At 44.5% G+C, this 21270-nt stretch overlaps 1 protein-coding gene across 1 annotated transcript; it reads left to right on the forward strand.

The window, feature by feature from the left end:
• Positions 1-19167: 19167 nt before the first annotated feature.
• On the forward strand, positions 19168-20310 carry LOC308329761 (kelch domain-containing protein 3-like; the record flags this gene model as incomplete). Its single annotated transcript, XM_080784258.1, has 1 exon — positions 19168-20310. The coding sequence occupies one exon, from the start codon at positions 19168-19170 to the stop codon at positions 20308-20310; it is 1143 nt and encodes a 380-aa protein (XP_080640384.1).
• Positions 20311-21270: the final 960 nt, after the last annotated feature.

Genomic DNA, 21270 nt, shown 5'->3' on the forward strand with positions numbered 1-21270 from the left:
ACAGGAACTGTAACCCAAGAATGGCCCGGCGCAGGCCGGTGAAAAAATAAACACGTGGTGTATTCTACTCGAAAAAAGCCTGGACTTTGATAAGGACTTCAATGCTGACCTGCAACGATACAGGATCAGTGCACTTCTAGAATCACTCCTCATCCCGTCTAAATCCACCGCGCAGCAGCCAGGAATTACACCCAGCTCAGAACAGAACAGGTGTCTGCGTGACTTAACGCACAGACATAGTGGGGTTGGCAATTGGCATGGCCCCTAGCACTGAACAGTATGCGCGAGCACGTGCACACACACACACACACTCGAGGTGCTCCCAACGGGCATCATTCCCAAAGGGCATCGGTAGATATGCACATCACATCATCATCATCATACCCGGAAGTTACTACTTTTACTACTTTCTGGCCTTGACAGCCCATAATATATCCAGACAGAAAAGTCTTATCTGATTGCATTAAACGATGTTAAAGTCACTTTGGAACTCACTTTATGGTAATTGTATCCAAAAGAAAATAGCACTTCTACAAGCACACACACACACACACACACACACACACACAGTTTTCATGTGGTTTATAAGCTCCTTTTTTTTTGAGTGGTGCAACCACTCCAAGGAACTATGTGACTATGTTTAGAGTACCAGTAGGGGCAAAAGTGGCACTTTTGCCAGAGAGAGAGAGAGCGAGAGCGAGGCAGGGGGAGCGGGGAGTTGCACCACTCAGTTCACACGGGTGTGATTTTTTTTTAAATTTAACCAGTAAAACACATTGAGACAGAGTCTCTTTTTCAAGTGGGAACTGGCCAAGAGGCAGAAGTAAAATGACAACTTCAAAGCTACAACGTTACATGTCAATAATATAACAGCCAATAATACATCCATGACGCCACCATAAAGTACCTATCAAATTATAATACTCTTTTAATCAGAGATAAAATACACAAGTACAGCAATTAACCGCAATAATAAATATGGAGGCCTACAGTGCCGTCGCTACACGTATCGGAGTGCAAATACGCACTGCGAGTAGGGCAACACAATGTTGGCAAAAAGTGCACACCGACCCTCATAATATAACGTGCGTCCTCGAAAACGTCGAAAATAGCCGATCTGAATGAGGAAACACAGCGCTCTCGTCAGCTACGTCTCTGGAGGCCTATACCAAGGCTGCTATATACACATCCGACGTTCTGAACATGTGCAGCTAGCGTTTGACTGCACACCGGAGATGATTCAAAACAAGCCTTCAATCTGTAGAAGAAGCCCAAAGTGAATTTAAGATTCTTGCTCAAGGAATCAATATTATGACATTTATAATGTGGGTGTCTATCCAACCAGAAACCAAGGTACTTGTAGCGCTCACACTCGATGGGAGTTCCATCTAGTTACTGGGGCTGAAATAGCACATGGAGTGAACAATATTTGTTTTTTTTGCCGTTTAACAAAATATACTTATCGTATACAAAGCTAGCGATCCAAATTAGCCGCTATTTATTTTTTTGCTTTACCTTTTAAAACATTTTGAAAAAGGTTTTCTACACGCCGAGAGTTGGACTGATTTCACATTAACTGGATGGAAACAATTAGTTATTTTAGTGATTTAGTGCAACATGTTTAAAATGCTGCAGACTGCCTCCAAAGCGACCACGCAGGAAGCAGAGGAGCAGAGTCAGTGTGTAGCAGAGACAGAAGAGTTGTAGAAAATACATAACGAATGGAAGAGATAAGAGTGTGGAGAACAGAAGTGTGTGAGATTAATAGTTTGTAGCAGACAGGCCGGGTGCGTTGGGGGTGAAGCGCTGTGGAACATAGAGGATATAGGAGAGAACCATCTTGAGGTATTTGTAGCTACTTTACTTTCCAATACTTTTACTTCTACCCGCCTATGCCCAGTTTTCTGTCTGTCTGTCTGTCTGTCTGTCTGCCTGTCTGTCTGTCTGCCTGTCTGTCTGTGAGATTGGCTGAGCACGGAGCGTGATGTATGATGATTGATGAATGATAAAAGCGCCACACAAGTGTGTTTTTTTGTATTTTCTTTTTATTCCACTACAATTGTTAAAGCTTTAGTTACTATAGTTGCTTTGTTAGATTTTGATTATATTATTACAAAACATACATTAACCACTTCAGCCCTACTGTATGTACATTATAAGGCCATTTGAAGATAGCTGATCTCATCATCATTTTTTCCTTCATTGCCGTCCCCAGTTCCTTGCTTACTTATTGATGCATGTGTCCCTATCGCGATGACATGCAGGGAACGACAGTTTTCTACCTCTGGTCTGCTTTGAGGCAGGACTCCAGAGAAGAATGGAAGAGATATAACCTCATGATCAGCTCTGTAGCAGAGCCGATCTACAAGCTCACAATGCGTCGCATGCATCAGCCCCTTTCAAAAGATCGATATACATTTGAAAAGTCGAAATGGGATATTCTGCATATTTGTTTTACTTTTGGTACATTTTGATGCCAATACGTTTTACGGCCTTTTACTCAATCACATTTAGAATTCCGGACTTTCACTTGTGACAGTATTGATACTTTGACTTAAATAAAAATGCTGAGTACTTTTTCCAACCACTGATGACGAGAGGCTTCTCTCTCTCTATGTGTAACTGATAGTAATGGTGTGAAAATGCCGGCGAAACTCTTTTCTGACTGATGATCCTCTCCCCTGGGATGTGCTGACGCGCCACAAATATACCAGGAGGTGGTGGGCGCGCGCACGTGGTGAGCGCACGTGATGATGTGTGTGAGGGACCAAATCATGTCCCCACAAGATAATGGTAAGAACAGGATGAGAAACAAGGCATTGTGCACGTGGCACGTGCGTGCGTGCGTGCGCGTCTTAAAGGGATTGTGACATTTAAAACACATTTTTTGTAGATATTTTGTGTTCTTTGGCTTTTCTTGACATCAATTTCACCAAAAAAAAAACAAATTTGAACATTCAGTGTATTCTCCGCTGTCTGGACTTTTGTGAATAATTATGCAAATATGACTCGTGGCTTGGACGGCGGAGGCCTACGTAATGTAACGCTAAACCCCGCCCCCTCTCCTCTGCTCCCTGTCTACCAATTCTACTACCCGCCCCCCTCCTCCTCATCCCCGCCCCTCTCCTCTCCTCCACCTGCTCTCCTCTCTTCTTCCTCATTCTGTCCGCGACTTTGTTTCAGTATAATAATAATAATAATGGCTTAATAAGTCCTTGCACTTTCCACCAACTGGCCTAGATGAAGATTCACGCTCTAGGTGGATGCATTTTATTTTTGACGGTAACGTTCCAACCAAGTTGTCAAAGAAGGGACTCTTGGTGTGCGCACATCATTTCACCCAAGAAAGTTTTTCAAATCTCGGACAAGTTCAGAGTGGATTTGCAACCAAACTTTTTATGAACCCAGGAGCAATACCAAGCATTCGTGTCCCAATCCCAACTATAAGTATTTATACTGCAATGATTTGTGTTAAATTGTTGTGCAGTACTATTTGAGTGGACTCACAATAAAAAATCAATCGCCTGCAGCACTCCGAAATGCTTCATGGTAGCCTACTTTTAATTTATAGTCAATCACTGCCACTACCCGCATTAGCTGTGTGTTTGACTATTATTAATCTTTGATTCGTGGCGTGCACCAGCTGTTGTAGATTGCATGTGCTCATTATTGTTCTTGTAATGCGATACAGTGGAATAGCAACGCGCAGCCAACGCTCGTGTGATATAATCCACGTTAAAAGTATGGCGAATAATGATAGGCTATAGTCATTGAGTATGATATCGATGACGATGACATTACACAAGTTTATGTCGACGTGGTCGTGGGGTGAGATATTGCAGGAGTTTCATAGGCGCGTTCGGAAATAGCGCACTAAGCCCACTGGCACTGTGCAATGCAAACTAATAGGCGAGTGCGCTCCGGTGCGGTATTTCCAAACGTGCCTTATTTGTTTACCAACTGTTGCTCGTACGATGACGTTGAATAGAGAATACATGTTACAAAGGGAGTCTACCAACGCGCCTCAAGCCTAAAACGGCTGATCCGGTGCTTCACAGGTGCAGGGACATCAAAGTTGCAAAAGGAGAGGAGACTGGAGCAACACGGACATTTTGAGCCTTTTACGTTTCGACCTTGCGGACGGTCTTCATCAGAGTGGACTCTGATGAAGACCGCAAGGTCGAAACGTTAGTCGTTTTGTATACTCAGCACCTTAATAAAAGGCTCTAAATGTCCGTGTTGCTCCAGTCTCCTCTCCTTTTGCAGCAGAGAATACATGTTGTTGTCCATCCCCTCAGTACATACATGCAGTGATAGTCTTATTATAAATAACATTTTATATAAACTATAAACAAATAGTTATAAAAGGAGAAGAAGTTGCGTGCGTTGGCACTGGCAGCGTTGCTATGGCTGAGATGCTGTGAACTTGTAAAGGAAAAAAAAAAGAACAGTCCCTTTCTCTGAGGGGGGCGGAGAGGTATGGAGGGCTTGAGGGGTGGGGGGGGGCGGAGCTGGGTAGTGATTGACAGGAAAGGGGGAATTACCGACATCTACAGGCTAAAATAATGTATTTTTCTATGCCTTCTCAGGATGCATATTACATACACACAAAAACTCCTGGCAAGAAATACTGGAGTGTTCAAAAAAAGTTCAAACTTTTTAGACACGTTTGAAGGACCATGGCCAAGACTTTTAATGTTATATTAATTAAAATAATTAATAAAATAATGTCATAATACCTTTAAGCTCAACTTAACTTGGTCCCCAAGGACACAATCAAAGTGTTCAGAAGACTAGGGGTTCTCTCTTCGTCCGTGCTAAACCCCTTTATCCCTATTAACTATACTTAGCTTTTTCTTTTTTTACGATTTTGAAAAACATTTTTGAATAGTTTAATCAGCCAATCTACAAGCTCACAACGTGTCCAAATGGACTCTATTTTCGTCCAAAGAAAAAAAGATCAAAGAAAAGATCAATGTGAGGTTGTGTAGATCTCTATATTTGAGCGGCGCCTCCGCTCCATTACGCAGCTATGTGTGTCCCTATTCAGTATTTAAGTCCGACGTCATTTTGTAGTGCTATACGTTACGTCCGGGTCCAAGTGGCACCTTTTGCTGCTTTGGTGTGACGCTGTAGTACAGGTGTGTCCAAAGTTTTTTTTAAAGGGGGCCATATTAGAAAAATACCCAAGGGCCAACATCATCTCCTCGACTGACATAATGTGCCTTCGGACTATAACAAAGTCACATACTGTAGGCCTGCACATGCATTGCATTTAAACGATCATCATCAGTATTTAATATCAATGGTCTTTTGTTAGGTGTGCTGTGACCAAAACACAAAAATAACTTATTTTTTCAGGCTTATTATCATATTACCAAATGTAGCCAGACGTGCAAGGTCTGGCTACATTTGACCCCTTCAGAATGAGACAAATTATACTCTGGGAAATGCCCAAGTAAATACAAAATATAACTTAAATGTGAAAATCTTGGGGTAATTCAGCTATGAAGCCGAGGGCCGCGCTTTGGACACCCCTGCTGTAGTATGTATGGTGTTGGGAATCGACGACGATAATGTTTTGAATGATTTGTGTTGCGTAACTATTTGCACTATGCTGGAAATTGAGGCGATGAGCTACGCGGATGCGGTCACGTCTGCCGTTTTTCATGTGATCTCGTCCAAAATGCCCCCAGAAAATCTTTCAACTCTGGCCTGGTTTTGTACGAGAGAGCACCATCCGTTTTCCGATGGGAAAACCCCAAAAAATCTAAAACAAACAAACAGAAAATATGGCCTACGGCTATTAGTCCTTCCCACACCTGGCTCACTTTGAATCCACCCTATTGTTCTTTGACGTATGATATCCCACTGTCTTTTCTCTCTCTCTCTCTCTCTCTCTCTCTCTCTCTCTCTCTCTCTCTCTCTCGACTCACCCAAACACATCTCTCTTGTTTTTACTAAAACTACAACATAGTGGTAAGCGACTCACCGCTCACCCAAACACATCTCTATATAACCACCGTTTAGGTGGTCACCTTATCATCTAAAACTGGAGTATGAATAGGCCTTTTAACCCATTTAGGCCTGAAAATATGTTGTTCCAGGGACCCTCCCAGTAGCAAAGATTTGAGTTGAAAACAAAACTCACTCTGTAACAATATATATTCAAAGGTTTCACACATTTTCACGATTAAAAAAGAAATAGCAGACCTATACGCGCTACGAGCTTGCCCCAATATTTAAAGCCCCCTCCCAGACAATGTAGAGGACACGTTTGAAACGGTTTGTTCCTTTCTTCATTCATAAAGCGGAGACCGACGGTTCATAACCGACGTTCATAACCTGACTCCGCCAGATGGTGGCAGCATTGAGTCACACAGGTTCCACAACGCCATCTCCATCTGGGGCAGAGACGATGTATACCCGAACCAGCGGGTTTTCGGACCGATCAGCGGCAGCGAGAGGCGGGACTCGAGGCGAGACTGACGACGCATTGAAGCCGCGCCACAGTCAGCACACATGTGGTAATCACAACCCAACAGGACTACAGCTCGAAATTATCATGGAGGTATACTGTATATAGCAGCTGGTATAGCAGCTGGTTCGGGGTTCATATCGACCTCTGACCGAGAGACCAGACTGAGTAGCGAAGTGACATTTCCAGATCCACGGAATGCAGTGAATCAGGCCTACCACGTTCAGGCAATCATATAAAAATGCTTACCCCCCGGTCACATTCATAAAACTGCACGCTCAAGGCACAGATTCTGGTGTCATACATCTCAATAATAATAATAGAACCCGACACAACTGCATGTCATGTCATCATTACACGTATGGAGAGACCGTTACACGCGGACGGACGCATATCCATACATTTATATCTGATGTAATTAATGTATACAGTACATGTATGCACATCATGCACGGCGATGCAGGGAGTCCTTTAATTGGTCCATCAATTGATAAAAGCGTCAACGGCTGAGATTTCTAACCCGCTGAAACCCGGGAGAGCATCCGTGCGCTTTTAGATTTTAGCCTAACTGCTGCTATATGATATGGTGATGTAATGGTGATATAAAACAAACGGTGTCAAAACAAACATTAAATTCCCCTTATTGTCAATGGCATTTAATGTTTGTGTTAGGGACAAGATGACGTACATTTTCCCTTTTTCCCCTGTACCACCAAATAACCGGCATAAATAACCCCCCAAACCCGACGAAAAAACCGCAGTGGCGCGTGCGTGCATGTGCGGGAGTTGAGCTCCGTTGAGTTAGAAATTAAGCACCGACGGTGCCTGACCGCTCCAACTAGTCTGACCGACCGTCTGCAATACCACTGGGTGACCTAAAGTGGCACTGTTGACACGCACGCACGCAGTGAGTAACTATAACAACAGTATAGAGTATATAATATAATTTATTTAAAGACGGTTACGCCGCGGACAAAGCCAATTCGGATCATGACAAATCATGACAATGAACACAATGTTTTGGGACGATCAAATAATTTATAAGACGAAAAACAAAACAAATAGTGTTGTCTCCTGCCTTTATTTTCTTCTTTCTAATGATTTGATCGTCCCAAAACATTGTGTTCATTGTCATGATTTGTCATGATCCGAATTGGCTTTGTCCGCGGCGTAACCGTCTTTAAATAAATTATATTCGAAGTGCCGATGAAAGAATGCATTGGGGTTTCATTTCCTGGGCCACTCGCTTTTCTGAGAGGGGATGGGACTGCTGCGCTCTATACAGTGGGCACCGCTCAGTTCAGACGGGTCTGATTTTTGCGAGGGTACCTATACCTACCCTATGGGACAAGGGGACAACATGCAAACTCCATACAGAAAGGCCCTTTTTTCATTATTTTCAAAAAACATTTCTAAACAGTGAAGAAAAGAAAAAAATAATTATGAAATTTTTCAAATAATTGTGGTGGAATAATACACTATCTGCCTCCGAGATGTAGTGGGGCGTACAAGCATAACGTTGTTATGATATAGGCCTATATGCAAATACAAAAGTACAGTAAAAGCACCTAAAGGTTTTACTAGAGCAATAGTTCAAAAGGGGTTTTCAAAGCGATTTCAAAGGCGTGTGTCCTGGGCTCAGCCCCACTGTGAACCTCTTCAAACAATGCTTTAAGGATTAATCAAGCACAGGTGAGCTTCATTGTTTTCCCTGAAGGCTTGACTCTGACGCACGCGCGCACAGCCGCACACGTGCACACGCACACACTTACTTTCTCTCCCCCTAATGTTGTCTGAACCGCTCATCAATCACTCAGGACTGGAATAAACAAATCGTTGCCGTCACGATAGAAACCTCTCATGTCCATATATTCTACCTTTTTGTGTTTTCTTCATAAATCAACGGCCCACGTTACACTTGATCATACTGTACGTATGGTGTTTCGTGTCGTGTGTTGTTTTGTTTTGGTGGGCGTTCATGTAATATCTGCCATGTAATATCTGCCACTATCTCGGCTTCTAAGCCACTTAAAGGTCAATCTTGGTGTCAAAATATGCATTATCTGGGTCAAGGAATGCAATAGAGCGCCGCAGGCCCGCCCCCTTTCAGAAAAGCGAGTGGCCCAGGAAATGAAACCCCAATGCATTCTTCCATCGGCACTTCTAATATCATTTATTTAAAAACGGTTACGCCGCGGACAAAGCCAATTCGGATCGTGACGAATCATGATAATGAACACAATGTTTTGGGCCGATCAAATAATTTATAAGACGAAAAACAAAACAAATAGTGTTGTCTCCTGACTTTCTTTTCTTCTTTCTAATGATTTGATCGGCCCAAAACATTGTGTTCATTGTCATGATTCGTCACGATCCGAATTGGCTTTGTCCGCGGCGTAACCGTCTTTAAATAAATTATATTAGAAGTGCCGATGAAAGAATGCATTGGGGTTTCATTTCCTGGGCCACTCGCTTTTCTGAAAGGGGGCGGGCCTGCGGCGCTCTATTGCATTCCTTGACCCAGATAATGCATATTTTGACACCAAGATTGACCTTTAAGTGGCTTAGAAGCCGAGATAGTGGCAGATATTACATGGCAGATATTACATGAACGCCCACCAAAACAAAACAACACACGACACGAAACACCATACGTACAGTATGATCAAGTGTAACGTGGGCCGTTGATTTATGAAGAAAACACAAAAAGGTAGAATATATGGACATGAGAGGTTTCTATCGTGACGGCAACGATTTGTTTATTCCAGTCCTGAGTGATTGATGAGCGGTTCAGACAACATTAGGGGGAGAGAAAGTAAGTGTGTGCGTGTGCACGTGTGCGGCTGTGCGCGCGTGCGTCAGAGTCAAGCCTTCAGGGAAAACAATGAAGCTCACCTGTGCTTGATTAATCCTTAAAGCATTGTTTGAAGAGGTTCACAGTGGGGCTGAGCCCAGGACTTTTCTTTTCTGAAAGGGGGCGGGCCTGCGGCGCTCTATATGGTCATTGAGAACATCAGTAGACGTTTATTTGTGCTAATATTGAATAGATACGGTCATTCTAGCAACATATTTACATCATCTTCAACTCCGTTAGCAGTCAGACACATAGAAGAATGAAGCATGAAGTGAATGGAAGATTATTAGCTTCACAGGATGACATCATTCAAATGATCTGTCACATTTACAACTGCAAAGAGCTGTGCAATTCCAGTGTGCCTTCTTACATGAGCACCTTGCACCACAACCACTTTTACAACCGCAACTTTATCTATGGCGCCAAAAGCCTGCAATGAACTGGTATGTGGAAGCCAGATGAGACCTGGTTGTCGACATCCAGATCAGACGTGGCCCATATCTGGTTAGACAACTCGCGTCACGTGCTGCAGCAGTGAATCTTGCGTTGGTGGAATGTGTTCCATCGTTTTGTTCTTCTGGCAGAACAATTCTCACCGTGCTACATTGACAAATTCCAAATCACTTGTTTTGTCATACATATAACATGACGACTGTAAAGTGCTCAAGAAGCTGAAAGTGTTGGATATATGGTCACAGAAGTGTTTTGCTGACACAAAAAGACACAAGAAGAACCTCCAGGTATGTTTCATGTCAAAGTACTAACTAGATGGTGTTGCTGTGGTGCACTTCCTGTCCACTACCAACATTACCACATTTGGCCAATATACGCCAGTTGTGTCTTTGCTCCCAACATCATGAAACACCTTTATGTGGTCTGGGATACTTACATCACCACTAGCAGCATAAAAGAGTCAACAAGAGAGAGGCAAAGGGATCCGACGGAATCAGGGGTAGAGTGGCTGGAGGGTAAATGCCAGTTCGAACCCGGGCTCCCCCAGAGTTAGTGTCAAAGTGTCCTTGAGCAATAGCTATAGACTCTGAACCCCTAATTGCTCCCGATGTGCTGGTTGGTGCCATGCATGGTTTCCTCCGCCATCGGTGTATGAATGTGTGTGTGTGTGTGTGTGTGTGTGTGTGTGTGTGTGTGTGTGTGTGTGTGTGTGTGTGTGTGTGTGTCAATGTGTGAATATAATGCACAATCCATGTAAAGCGCCTTGGATAAAGGCGCTATATACAGTAGTAAATGCACCGTTTACCATTTAAAAGACAAGTCCACAGCACTTCCCGTCTTACACCGTTACACAGGCTGTGACACAACATCAGCATGCTGTGGGAAAGGGAAGAAGTCAGCATGGGTGGCTTGTAATTTCTACCCTGAGGTCACCCAGGCCTTCACCTATACATGACAGAAAATCCATATACACTTCTGTGGCCACAGATGCCCAACACTTTCAGCTTCCTGATCACTTTTACAGTCATCATGTATGACAAAACAAGTGATTTGGTCCACAAGATTCGATGCAGCACCAAGATACCCATGTGCCTATACCCATGTATACTTCCTTAACCCATTCTGACCTGAGATCAGATTCATACGAGGTTTCCACTGGACACACACTGGTCTGATGAACCCATTCTGACCTGAGATCAGATTCTAAAAATGTCAGTCGTTCTTCTAATTTTTAAAAAATAGCAGACCTACAAGCTCGTATCGCGCCACTCGGTGGCGCGATATGAGCTTGTAGATCTGCTATTTTTCAATAGCTAAAGCATAACATGATGCCAACACCAAAATGGGTGCCCGGTCAGAATGGGTTAATGTAAACGAAGTCCACACCCACAACACCAGAGGGAGCACAACTAACAATGTGCAACCCAGATTCGGCACAAACAAGGGACTAAATTATTGCCTATATGCCAAATGTGGAACGCCCTACCGACAGTCATTAAGACATGCAAATAAATGGTGCATTTATACAGCGCCTTTCTCCAAGGCGCTTTAAAGAGATTGTGCATTACATTCATCATGCACTCACACACACACATTCATACGCCGATGGGAGAAGAAACCATGCAAGGCCCCAACCAGCACATCGGGAGCAATTAGGGGTTCAGTGTCTTGCTCAAGGACACTTCGACACTAACTCTGGGCGAGCCCGTGTTCGAACTGGCAACCTTGCGGTTTCCATCCAGCCACTCTACCTACCCCTGAGCCACTGCCGCCCGCCCTAAATACCAAATCTCTTGACTCCTTCAAAACCGCTCTCAAAGGGCACCTACGGCCGGCCGCAATTTGAAAGGCCCCGTAAAACCTGTGTGTAGCCGAAAAATAGCCTACCCACCCCTTTTTCCCCCTCACTGCATGTATGTTTGTTTCTTTGCTATAGCCCTAAAGCATATTTGTACGTCTCTAATTGATATGATGAATTGGACATGGTGGGCCCTATTGTAAAACAAGTGTAGTGCTTTATGGTGTCGTCCACAGTTAACAGTTTTGTTTTGAGTTGTGCTTGAAATGTACTGTCATTCTCTTAATCTGTTAATTCATCAATAAATCAATCAATCAAACAAACACACACGGCCCGCCTCCTGGCCCTGTGTGTCTCTGATGACAGTCTCCGCTCCGCTGCTCACAGCCAGTTGATAAAACACAATGCACCCACTATTTTTCGGCTAGGCCGAGTTCAGAAATACCGTTCGGACCAGGTGTGGATACAGAAAACCTTATATAAATTTGAAAACAATAAAGCAATACTGCCTCATCAAAGTTGTAACTTTATATAATGTAAATTACTTCCATGACAGGGGGATAGGTGGTGGAGTTAGCTGCTTTAGCAGACAGTTTGAGGATCCAATTAAGTTAAGAGGTTACTTTTTACTACTTTTCAGTGGTTTAATATTTTCGAAACAACACACCGACGTAAAGGGTGTTCCATGGCACTGATTTATGAAAAAAAAAGAACATTGAAAACCTCAAAAACTCACTTATTTTTACTGTACGTTTGGAGGTAAAGTTTTCAAACATAACTGTGACATGTATGCATGCAAACTATCGTGTGTGTGTGTGTGTGTGCGTGTGCGTGTGTGTGTGTACACAGCCCTGAGGGAGAATCCAATTAGCTCCCCAGGATCACAGCTTGCACAGGGAAGAGTTGAGAGAGAGAGATGCGAGGTGAGAGAAGCAAGTGAGAGAGAACAGAGATGTGAGAAGAGAGAGAGAGAGAGAGAGAGAGAGAGAGAGAGAGAGAGAGAGAGAGAGAGAGAGAGAGAACCCTGGGAAACAGAATCCTCACAAACCTTTTCTTGTGGAGTTAGTTTCTATAAAACGGGTATGATCCATTCATAGCGTACCGCCAACATGGATCATGCCATGTCGACATGAGCTGAAGGATCACTAACTCTAAACACATCAAGTACAACAGACCGCACTACTACGAGCTTGCAGATCTGCTATTTTTTAAGGGTTAGGGTTAAAAACGTGTGCAAATCTTTGAATATATATATTATTTCACAGCAAACTTTTTTTTAGATTGGGGTGGGTGACCAATTACATAATATTTTTTTTAGTTAAGTCCTTGACATGAAATGGGATGAGAACCACTGACATAGAAACATTTATTTTTCTTTCCAGAAAACGTAGATTAGATTTAGAAGACATTTTTTGTAGAATCTGGCCTCAGTCCTTGACCAATGAAACCCTCTCTAAACACTATAGTGGTTGGCTCTGTACCTGCAGACAAACAGGCACACCAGTGTTGGTGAGGCAGTGGTGGAAAGTAACTAAGTACTGTACTTAAGTACTGTATACTTGAGTACAATTTTGAGGTATTTGTACTTTAAACTTGAGTATTTCCAATTTCCAGTACTTTTACTTCTACTTGAAAACTTTAGTTACTATAGTTACTTTGGCGATTTTAATTTTGATTAGAAAACATACATTAACCACTTCAACCCTATACATTTCGGCCATTTGAAAATAGCCGATCTACAAGCTCACAATGGGTTGCGATGAGAGCTTGTAGATCGGCTTTTTTCAATAGATTTTCTACACATTTTGAACTTGTGAAATGGGACCTTATGCAATATGAATATTTTTACTTTTAGTAATTTAAGCACATTTTGATGCCTTTGTACTTTTACTGAAGTACATTTTCAATTCAATACTTTTTCTAAATTGCAGTATTGGTACTTTTACTTAAGTAAAACAATACTTTTTTTCCACCAATGTGGGGAGGTGCTAATGGCCTTGGGAAAAATAAGATAAAGGCTGCAGTCTTATTTATACTACCGGTATGTCCTTTTGTCCTCTGGTTTCCAGGCTATGACTATCACAAATTATTACAACAAAAACCTCAAACAAAACTATTAGTAATAAATACTGTACTAAAACTAAGCATTTTCACGAAACGAAAAAAAAAAAAACTCTCAAACTAATTGGAATTGAAGACGTGAAGTCAAAAAGCGAATGAAACTGGAAGCGAACGAAGAGTTCAAAGCCATAACAGCATGTTTCACATTTCATCAGCAAAGCATTCCGTTGTCTTCAGTGCTTTGTAGATGATCCTGTGGCTGATGTGTCAGTTGAACTATACTGGCCCCTGCTAAAGCTGCCGCTATTGCATCACTCTAACCCGCTAAGACCGGGAAAGCATCTGTGTCGTTTTAGATTTGAGCTATACTTGCAATCATTTTAACCACTTTAACCTTTTATTTGATGCTCATTGGTCATTCAAAAATAGCAGATATATGAGCGAATAAGCGCGATGTAGATCTGCCATTCTTTTTAAATATCGTGGAAATGTCGGCAAATCTTTGAAAAAAATATACGCTATTGGTCTGAATAAGACTACGTTTATTTTTATTTTTATGGAAATATCCTAAAGAAAATAGGGTTGATCCGAGGACTATAGACCATTTGACATTCAATGTTCTTTTTCCACAAATGAGTCTTGAAAAATGGCAGTCATCTTATAATCAGAGTGGTCTTATATTCGGTACAATACGGGTAAATATTTTAAAGCCGGGTAAATATTTTAAAGCCAAAATTTTAACTCAAATCATTGCTTTTGTCCCTGGAACGACCGCGGTCAAATACATACAATTCTGTGGGTCTTTTAAAGGTTTGAGAACCACTGATAGAGAAACCTATAGTTTTTCAGAAAACTGTAGAAGTCGTTTGTAGAATCGGCCCGAGGTCTTTATGGGTTAAAGCTGCTTCCAGTGACTCCATGACTCAACATTTCACAACTTCAAGCAGAAGCAAGCCACCCATCCAAGCAACATACCCACGCACGCACTCACGCGCACACACGCTCGCGCACAGACAGTTATTTATAAATCCGGCATTTCACAATATGGATCTATATTTTGTTACCAACTCTACTCTGTCATTTAGCTGGGATCGACCACCTTGAACCCCCTCAAGGACCACTGGTGGTCCCCGGGACCACTCGTTGAAAACCACTGGCCTATGTCCAAAACTGTTGGCGTAATCAAGTAGGGCGTTAATTCACAAAAATCACAAAAAGTTAAAATGATGATAGGAGGTTTCTGCCTGACAGCAACGATGGGCTATACTGTATAGCCTACTGTATATTGTACAATATGAGGATCATGAGTATTGACACTAGCTGTCTTGCATTGGGCAGATCTCGCCAGCCAGGGAAAACAGCCAAGTGTTTTTGCGCCCAAAAAAACATCGCCCTACATTGTCCTACATACTGTATAGTCATCATGGTCACCTGTATTGCTCCACATATTTTACTCCAAACGTGTTTGGCCTCAGAGTCAGTCAGTATACCCCCTTTCCATTATTTCGGAATCCAAGGCGTACCCCCGTGTACGACTGCAACGTTTTGCTTAGAAAGTATATTGCCATGACAAGTCCAGTCCGTCAGTAGTATACAGACTTTAACGTTCGATCTCAAATGCTGCTGTGCCCGAGGCTGGCTCGATGGTTCCAAAAGCTGCCATCCGTCAGAGAGACGGGGACGGCAGCTTGTCCGAGGATGGCCCTTCTGTGGCCCGACTCTGGAACCTGAGCAATGTTTCATGTCGTCAAAGTGCAGTAAACACAATGGAAGTGTGCAAGTTGAATGTCGCTGGAGGTGATGAAAAATACATGGAATGCTGTGGAATGGTCTTTGAAAGAGCACGCACGCACGCACACACGCGAGCATGTAGGTGAACTTACACTTTTAAGCTCACATTCGGAATGGTGTCGACATTAAAGCTGCAGTTCGCAATATAACGTCAATACAGTACAACAGAATATAAACGGAAAGTATTATACTTTGGCCGTTCAAGGACTGATATGGAGGAAAAGAAGGTACTCAGGTGAATTAGCTCAAGGTCGAAGTAAACAGGGTTTTTTTTTCTCCCTTTCAAAATGTTGTCAAACTCTTTCGGAAAATATCAGATCTATACAAGCTCTGTCTGCAGGTGTTACACGTACACAAGAACAGTCAGACATCCAAGCAAGAAGAGGTTAAGTCAGCGGTGCCTTCATTCAGACCGAGGACAAAAAGAACAGGATGATGGTGTCGATGCAAGATGTTTTGGGAGTTAACTTACAACATATTGTATTATCTCTAAAACCCTTGGCCCCTTCCTTCCGAATCCATTATCCTCCCGATGTTATACGCGTCATGCTTTTTGAGAGCATAGTGCCAGCAGAACATGCACATAGTTTGGTACTGCAGATATCAAAGAAATTATCTATGGCGATATCGCAAAGATATTTCAATCTTGAAACCCTCAACAAATATAACCCTGCACTACCCTGGATAAGTGGGCAACATGACAAATAGCTATAGGTCACATGTGATCGCACACATACATTTTCACCTCTGAAATCAATACATGGGAAAAAGCTCTGCATTGAAAGAAAGAAAGAAAGCCTATACTTAGTCATTCTTTGCCACCATGCCAGTGGTGCCATAAGAACATTCTTGAATTTCTGGCTGCTATGTCAAACCTAAGCCCAAAACCTGCAGCTCGAACCAAAAGGAAAGGAAAGCAAATCCACTCCTAGGATTACTGAAGTGATCAAGTCACATACACACATCCTGTTCCCTGTTACAACTCACACACCTTCAACGGCAGATACAACACAACAGACATCACAATCACAATCGCATCATTAGCATTCAATTCCAGAGACACAAACAAGTTGATGTTTTCATTGCCACCTAGTCATTGGGCCCCATAATGACAGCAATAGTAGGCCTACAGCATCTTGAATCACACACAGCATACAACACAAGCAGCACCAGCAAAGAAACAAAAACAAAGTTCCTACCTTGAGCCGTCTTCTACTTGACTTCATTGGTCGTGTAAGCGATGGCCAGGGTCAAACATGGGATAGACAGATAGTGCTTCTCTCTAGTTCCACCGGCGTCAGTCATCTCATCTCCATCCTCCACATCTGGCTTAGCTGGACAGTACTTTCCTCCCAGTATCAATAGCACCGACCGGCCTCATTATCCTGGCTGTGCACCTTCTCACTTCTCAGCATCGGATGTTTAGCAGGGCCGGATGTACCATTATGGGCAGCATGTGCAGGCATCATGGGGGCCCTCAAAAAATATATATTGTTTTTTAGCTCAAGGGACCCCATTTTGTTATTATCTAAAAAATAGTCAAAAATAGTGTTTTGTTGTTGGTGAGAATGCAGCTGAACAACTGCCAATCTAGTGCAACAATATGCTGGATTTGGCTGTTGTTCAAAGTGGGGCGGGCCCACTGCGCCGCGTGAGGACAGGCGACAGGTGGAGACCCGTTGATTCTAGTGGAATATAAGAGTGCGTCTGTCAAAAGCATGGCATTGTTTACATTCTGCACTGCACGCATATAGCGCGTCAGGTGGCTCGACGAAAACACTGAAATACATTGGCACTGGGGATATACTCTAACCCATTTGCTTACTATGTGGTTCAAATAAAAAAATATATGTATTTGTTACTGCCTGGCTGTCACTCTGGGGCAGGGGAGGTGGCTGGGAATAGTCCAAAATAACCACATAAAACCGAGGGGGAGAAAAAACGTTGCGCGCCGCCCACAGGTCCGTGCATGCATGACATGTGCAGCTCGTGGCCCTTCGAGCTTCAGTGCCCAGGGGTCCTTTTAGAGGTTCTAATCCAGTACTTATGTTTAGTACGGCACATATAGCGTCCTCCTGGGGGTCAGGGTAAGGCTCTAGGGTCCAGCATTCACAGCATGAGGCCGAGCTTCAAGGCGGTCTGGGGTCATCATCACCCTGGCTCGTGTATACCTGTGGAGTAGGTTGAGAGAAACACCATATACTGTACGCTTTGAGGAAGTGAGCTGACCAAGAGCCACAGTACTGTACTCTGTACTCTGTCCCAATTCACTAGCAACAGCAGACAATCATACACAGCTTGTATACGTATACTGCATCCGTCCGGTTACAACAGACGCAGCCTCTAGGCTGCATTTTACAATTATATCAGTCAAACGTTTTACAATTCTATGATAGAACTGTAAAATGTGGCCATTCGACTGATAGAATTGTAAAATGTGGCCATTCGACTGATAGAATTGTAAAACTAGGCAGTTCGAATGATAGAATTGTAAAACTATAGGCCGTTCGACTGAATTGTAAAACTAGGCCGTTCGACTGATAGAATTGTAAAACTATAGGCCGTTCGACTGATATAATTGTAAAACTAGGCCGTTCGACTGATATAATTGTAAAACTATAGGCCGTTCGACTGATATAATTGTAAAAATAGGCCGTTCGACTGATATAATTGAAAAACGCAGAGTTTTACAATTCTATCAGTCGAACGGCTGATTTTTACAATTCTATCAATCAAACGGCCGCGTTTTACAATTCTATCAGTCGAACGGCCTAGTTCATACAAGCCCAAGCTACAAGCTCATGGCGTGGCACGAAGTGACAAAGTGACATTTTAATGGATTAAGTCCATTCATTATTCACTGTTGTGATTGCAACACAAACGGATCAGCCCAGGAAAACAGTCGGGGCGAGTCAACCAGACTTACCAGAGTGAAGGCAATCGTTTGGTTGACGAGCCGTATAGCTGCGGGTTTCAGTTCACTGAGGCAGACGCCAGGGAGGGACAGCTGGCCAGGAGCGATGCCAACTGCAGCGCCGACACACAGGAGACAGCGGTATAAGTATACAGGACAGCTGACAACAACACACAACCTCTACGCCTGAGTGGGACGTGAGTGACTATACTGTGGCAGCAGAGTTTATGATCTCTAGCAGCAGAGCAGTGGAGGATGAACCATTGACAGTGCTCTCCTGCCTCACACAGAGAGAGAGAGAGAGAGAGAGAGAGAGAGAGAGAGAGAGAGAGAGAGAGAGAGAGAGAGAGAGAGAAAGAGAGAGATAGGCCCTATTTTCAGACAAAGTTCTGCTCTGGTTCACAGACTTCACGTGCTTCATGACCCTTGGCTTGGGTAAGCAGAGCAATGCAAGTCACATTCACTTCCGTTAAAAAGCCAAATTAGTTAAAAAGCATGCGTGAAAACAAATTAGCCTAGAGGCAGTATAGCGATTGCGACATTGTCTTGACAAAACCATAAAGGAATGCGTGGATATACGAGCACCCGATTATTAAGGTAAAGCACAGATGAGAGCACCCGCACAAATCAGCGTCGCCGGGCAACGTGTGTGTGTGTGCAACGGTTTGCGTTGCACGCGACGTCAGACCAGCTCATACATAAGGCGGTCCAGTGGTCGAGGACGACTACATTATGTTGAGTGACCGGCCGAAAATACGGACATACATAGATATATAGAGTGTTTGGAGACAGACACACACACACACATCGATAGATAGATGCAGTGGACGGTGAACAAGAACATCCAACGGAAGACGGATTGCCACAGGCCACAGGCGCAGGTCATCGCCGTGGCGGTCGGCGACAAGGTGTACTCGCTGCACTACACCAACGACGTGCAGGTCGTGGTGCGCGTCCTCAACACGGTGTCCATGCGCTGGACCAAGCTGTACCCGGCGGCGGCGGTGGAGACGGACGCGACGGCGGGGGGAAGAGGAGCGGAGCGATCATCCCTGGACGTCCCGCCGTCCAAGCGATACGGCCACTCGGCCGTGCTCATAGACAACGTCGTCTACGTGTGGGGCGGCGCAAAGCACACGGGCGGCTACTGCAACGTGCTGCACGCGTTCGACGTGGACGCGCACCGCTGGCTCAAGCCGGCCGTCTCGGGCACCGTGCCGCAGGGCAAGGGCTACCACTCGGCCTGCGCCTCCGGCCGGAGGATCATGTACATCTACGGCGGGTGCAACAACGTGACGCAGTGCAACAACGACATCTACCGGCTGGACGCCGCCACCATGACCTGGTCGGTGACGTGGTCGCTGATCAACACGCGGGGCACGCCGGGCCCCGTGCTCGAGTGCCACTCGGCGACCATGATCGGCGCGCGGATGTACGTGTTCGGCGGCCACGTGGTCCTGGGCCATGAGGACCAGGACAACAACGTGCGCGTCTTCGACACGGAGACCAACTGCTGGCTGAGCATGCCGTCGGCGCAGCAGCGCCCGGGCGGCAGCCGCTGCCACTCGGCCGTGGCCCACGGCGGCGAGCTCTACATATTCGGCGGCCACGTCCTGGGCCAGACGCCCAACGACCTGTGGAGGTTCAGCCCCGACACCAGCTCCTGGCGGAAGATGGAGCCGCGGGGGAAGGGCCCGCGGCGCATCTCCAAGGTGGTCTGCTGCAAGGTCTCGGACCGCGTGGTCGTCTTCGGGGGGAACAGGCACAGGCAGGTGGCCAAGTCCGACCACATGTACATCCTGGACCTGCGGCCGAGCCTGAAGACGCTGTGCAAGGTGGCGGTCATCCAGCAGCGCCTGGAGCAGTCGGAGCTGCCGCACGACCTCCGCTGGGAGCTGGGGGCCATGACCACCAACAGGAAGAGAAAGAGGAAGACCAGCGTAGACGACACGGCCCAATAGAGGCGGGGCTCTCTGACATCATCATCGTCATCATATAAAAGATGGGTGGGGTAGCGTCCTTGTCTCGGTGGGTTGTTCGTTCTGAAACTTGCCGCCCACGGGCATTGGCCATTGCCGCAGGAAAGGAGGAAGTCAATGTTTCACTTTTCCCAAATTAACCGATTCCATTGACTCCAGCACTCTGGAGCCAATGGAATGCGAGAAGAAGACCCTGTGAAACGGTAGTAATCGGCCATTTTCGTGCTACAGTGGATCACCTTCGCTAGCCTCTCAGAGGTCCTAATATGCTAACCGGGACGTTGTGCTATTTTTTTTATTGAGCTCCTAACATCGTCCCTCACCTCAATTACGAGAATTGCGTGCGTGCACGGAGTTTTTGGATTTCGATGACGTCACACCATGGAAGCAAGCGTTGCCTATAGCGACAGGGAGCTAAAATACGGTAAATATAAATATTAGTATTAATTCTGGATTTAAGCTCTATATACGAGATTTCTCGATATTTCTCAATTTCACGGTCCCATAGCCCAGATGGAGGGGAATGCGGGCAGCATTTACCGGCAATCCCCCTTTAAATGATTGAGTAATTATTGAGTAATTTATTATTTTTGAGTTGACGAGCAGGAGGTTTCAGTTCACTGAGGAAGGCTCCAGGGACAGGGCAGAAATGGATGCCAACTGAGGAAGGCTCCAGGGACAGGGCAGAAATGGATGCCAACTGCAGTGCAGTTCAATTGCCTCCTTTTAAATGTGTCTGCCGTTTCTAACGTGACAAGCACCACGAGTTATGGAGCACGGGCATGATGCTCTCATGTATGCCGAGTGTGCATTATGGTATGGAAGTGACAATAAATTCATTCATTTTTATTCATTCATGCATTCATTAAAATGGTTAATGTATATGCATTGTGTCATATTGTAAGTGCTTAACACAGGCCCACAGAGTCGTATTTCTTGTTT

Source organism: Protomyctophum bolini (genome assembly GCF_963924005.1).
Source record: "Protomyctophum bolini genome assembly, chromosome: 15".
NCBI classification, from domain to species: Eukaryota; Metazoa; Chordata; class Actinopteri; order Myctophiformes; family Myctophidae; genus Protomyctophum; species Protomyctophum bolini.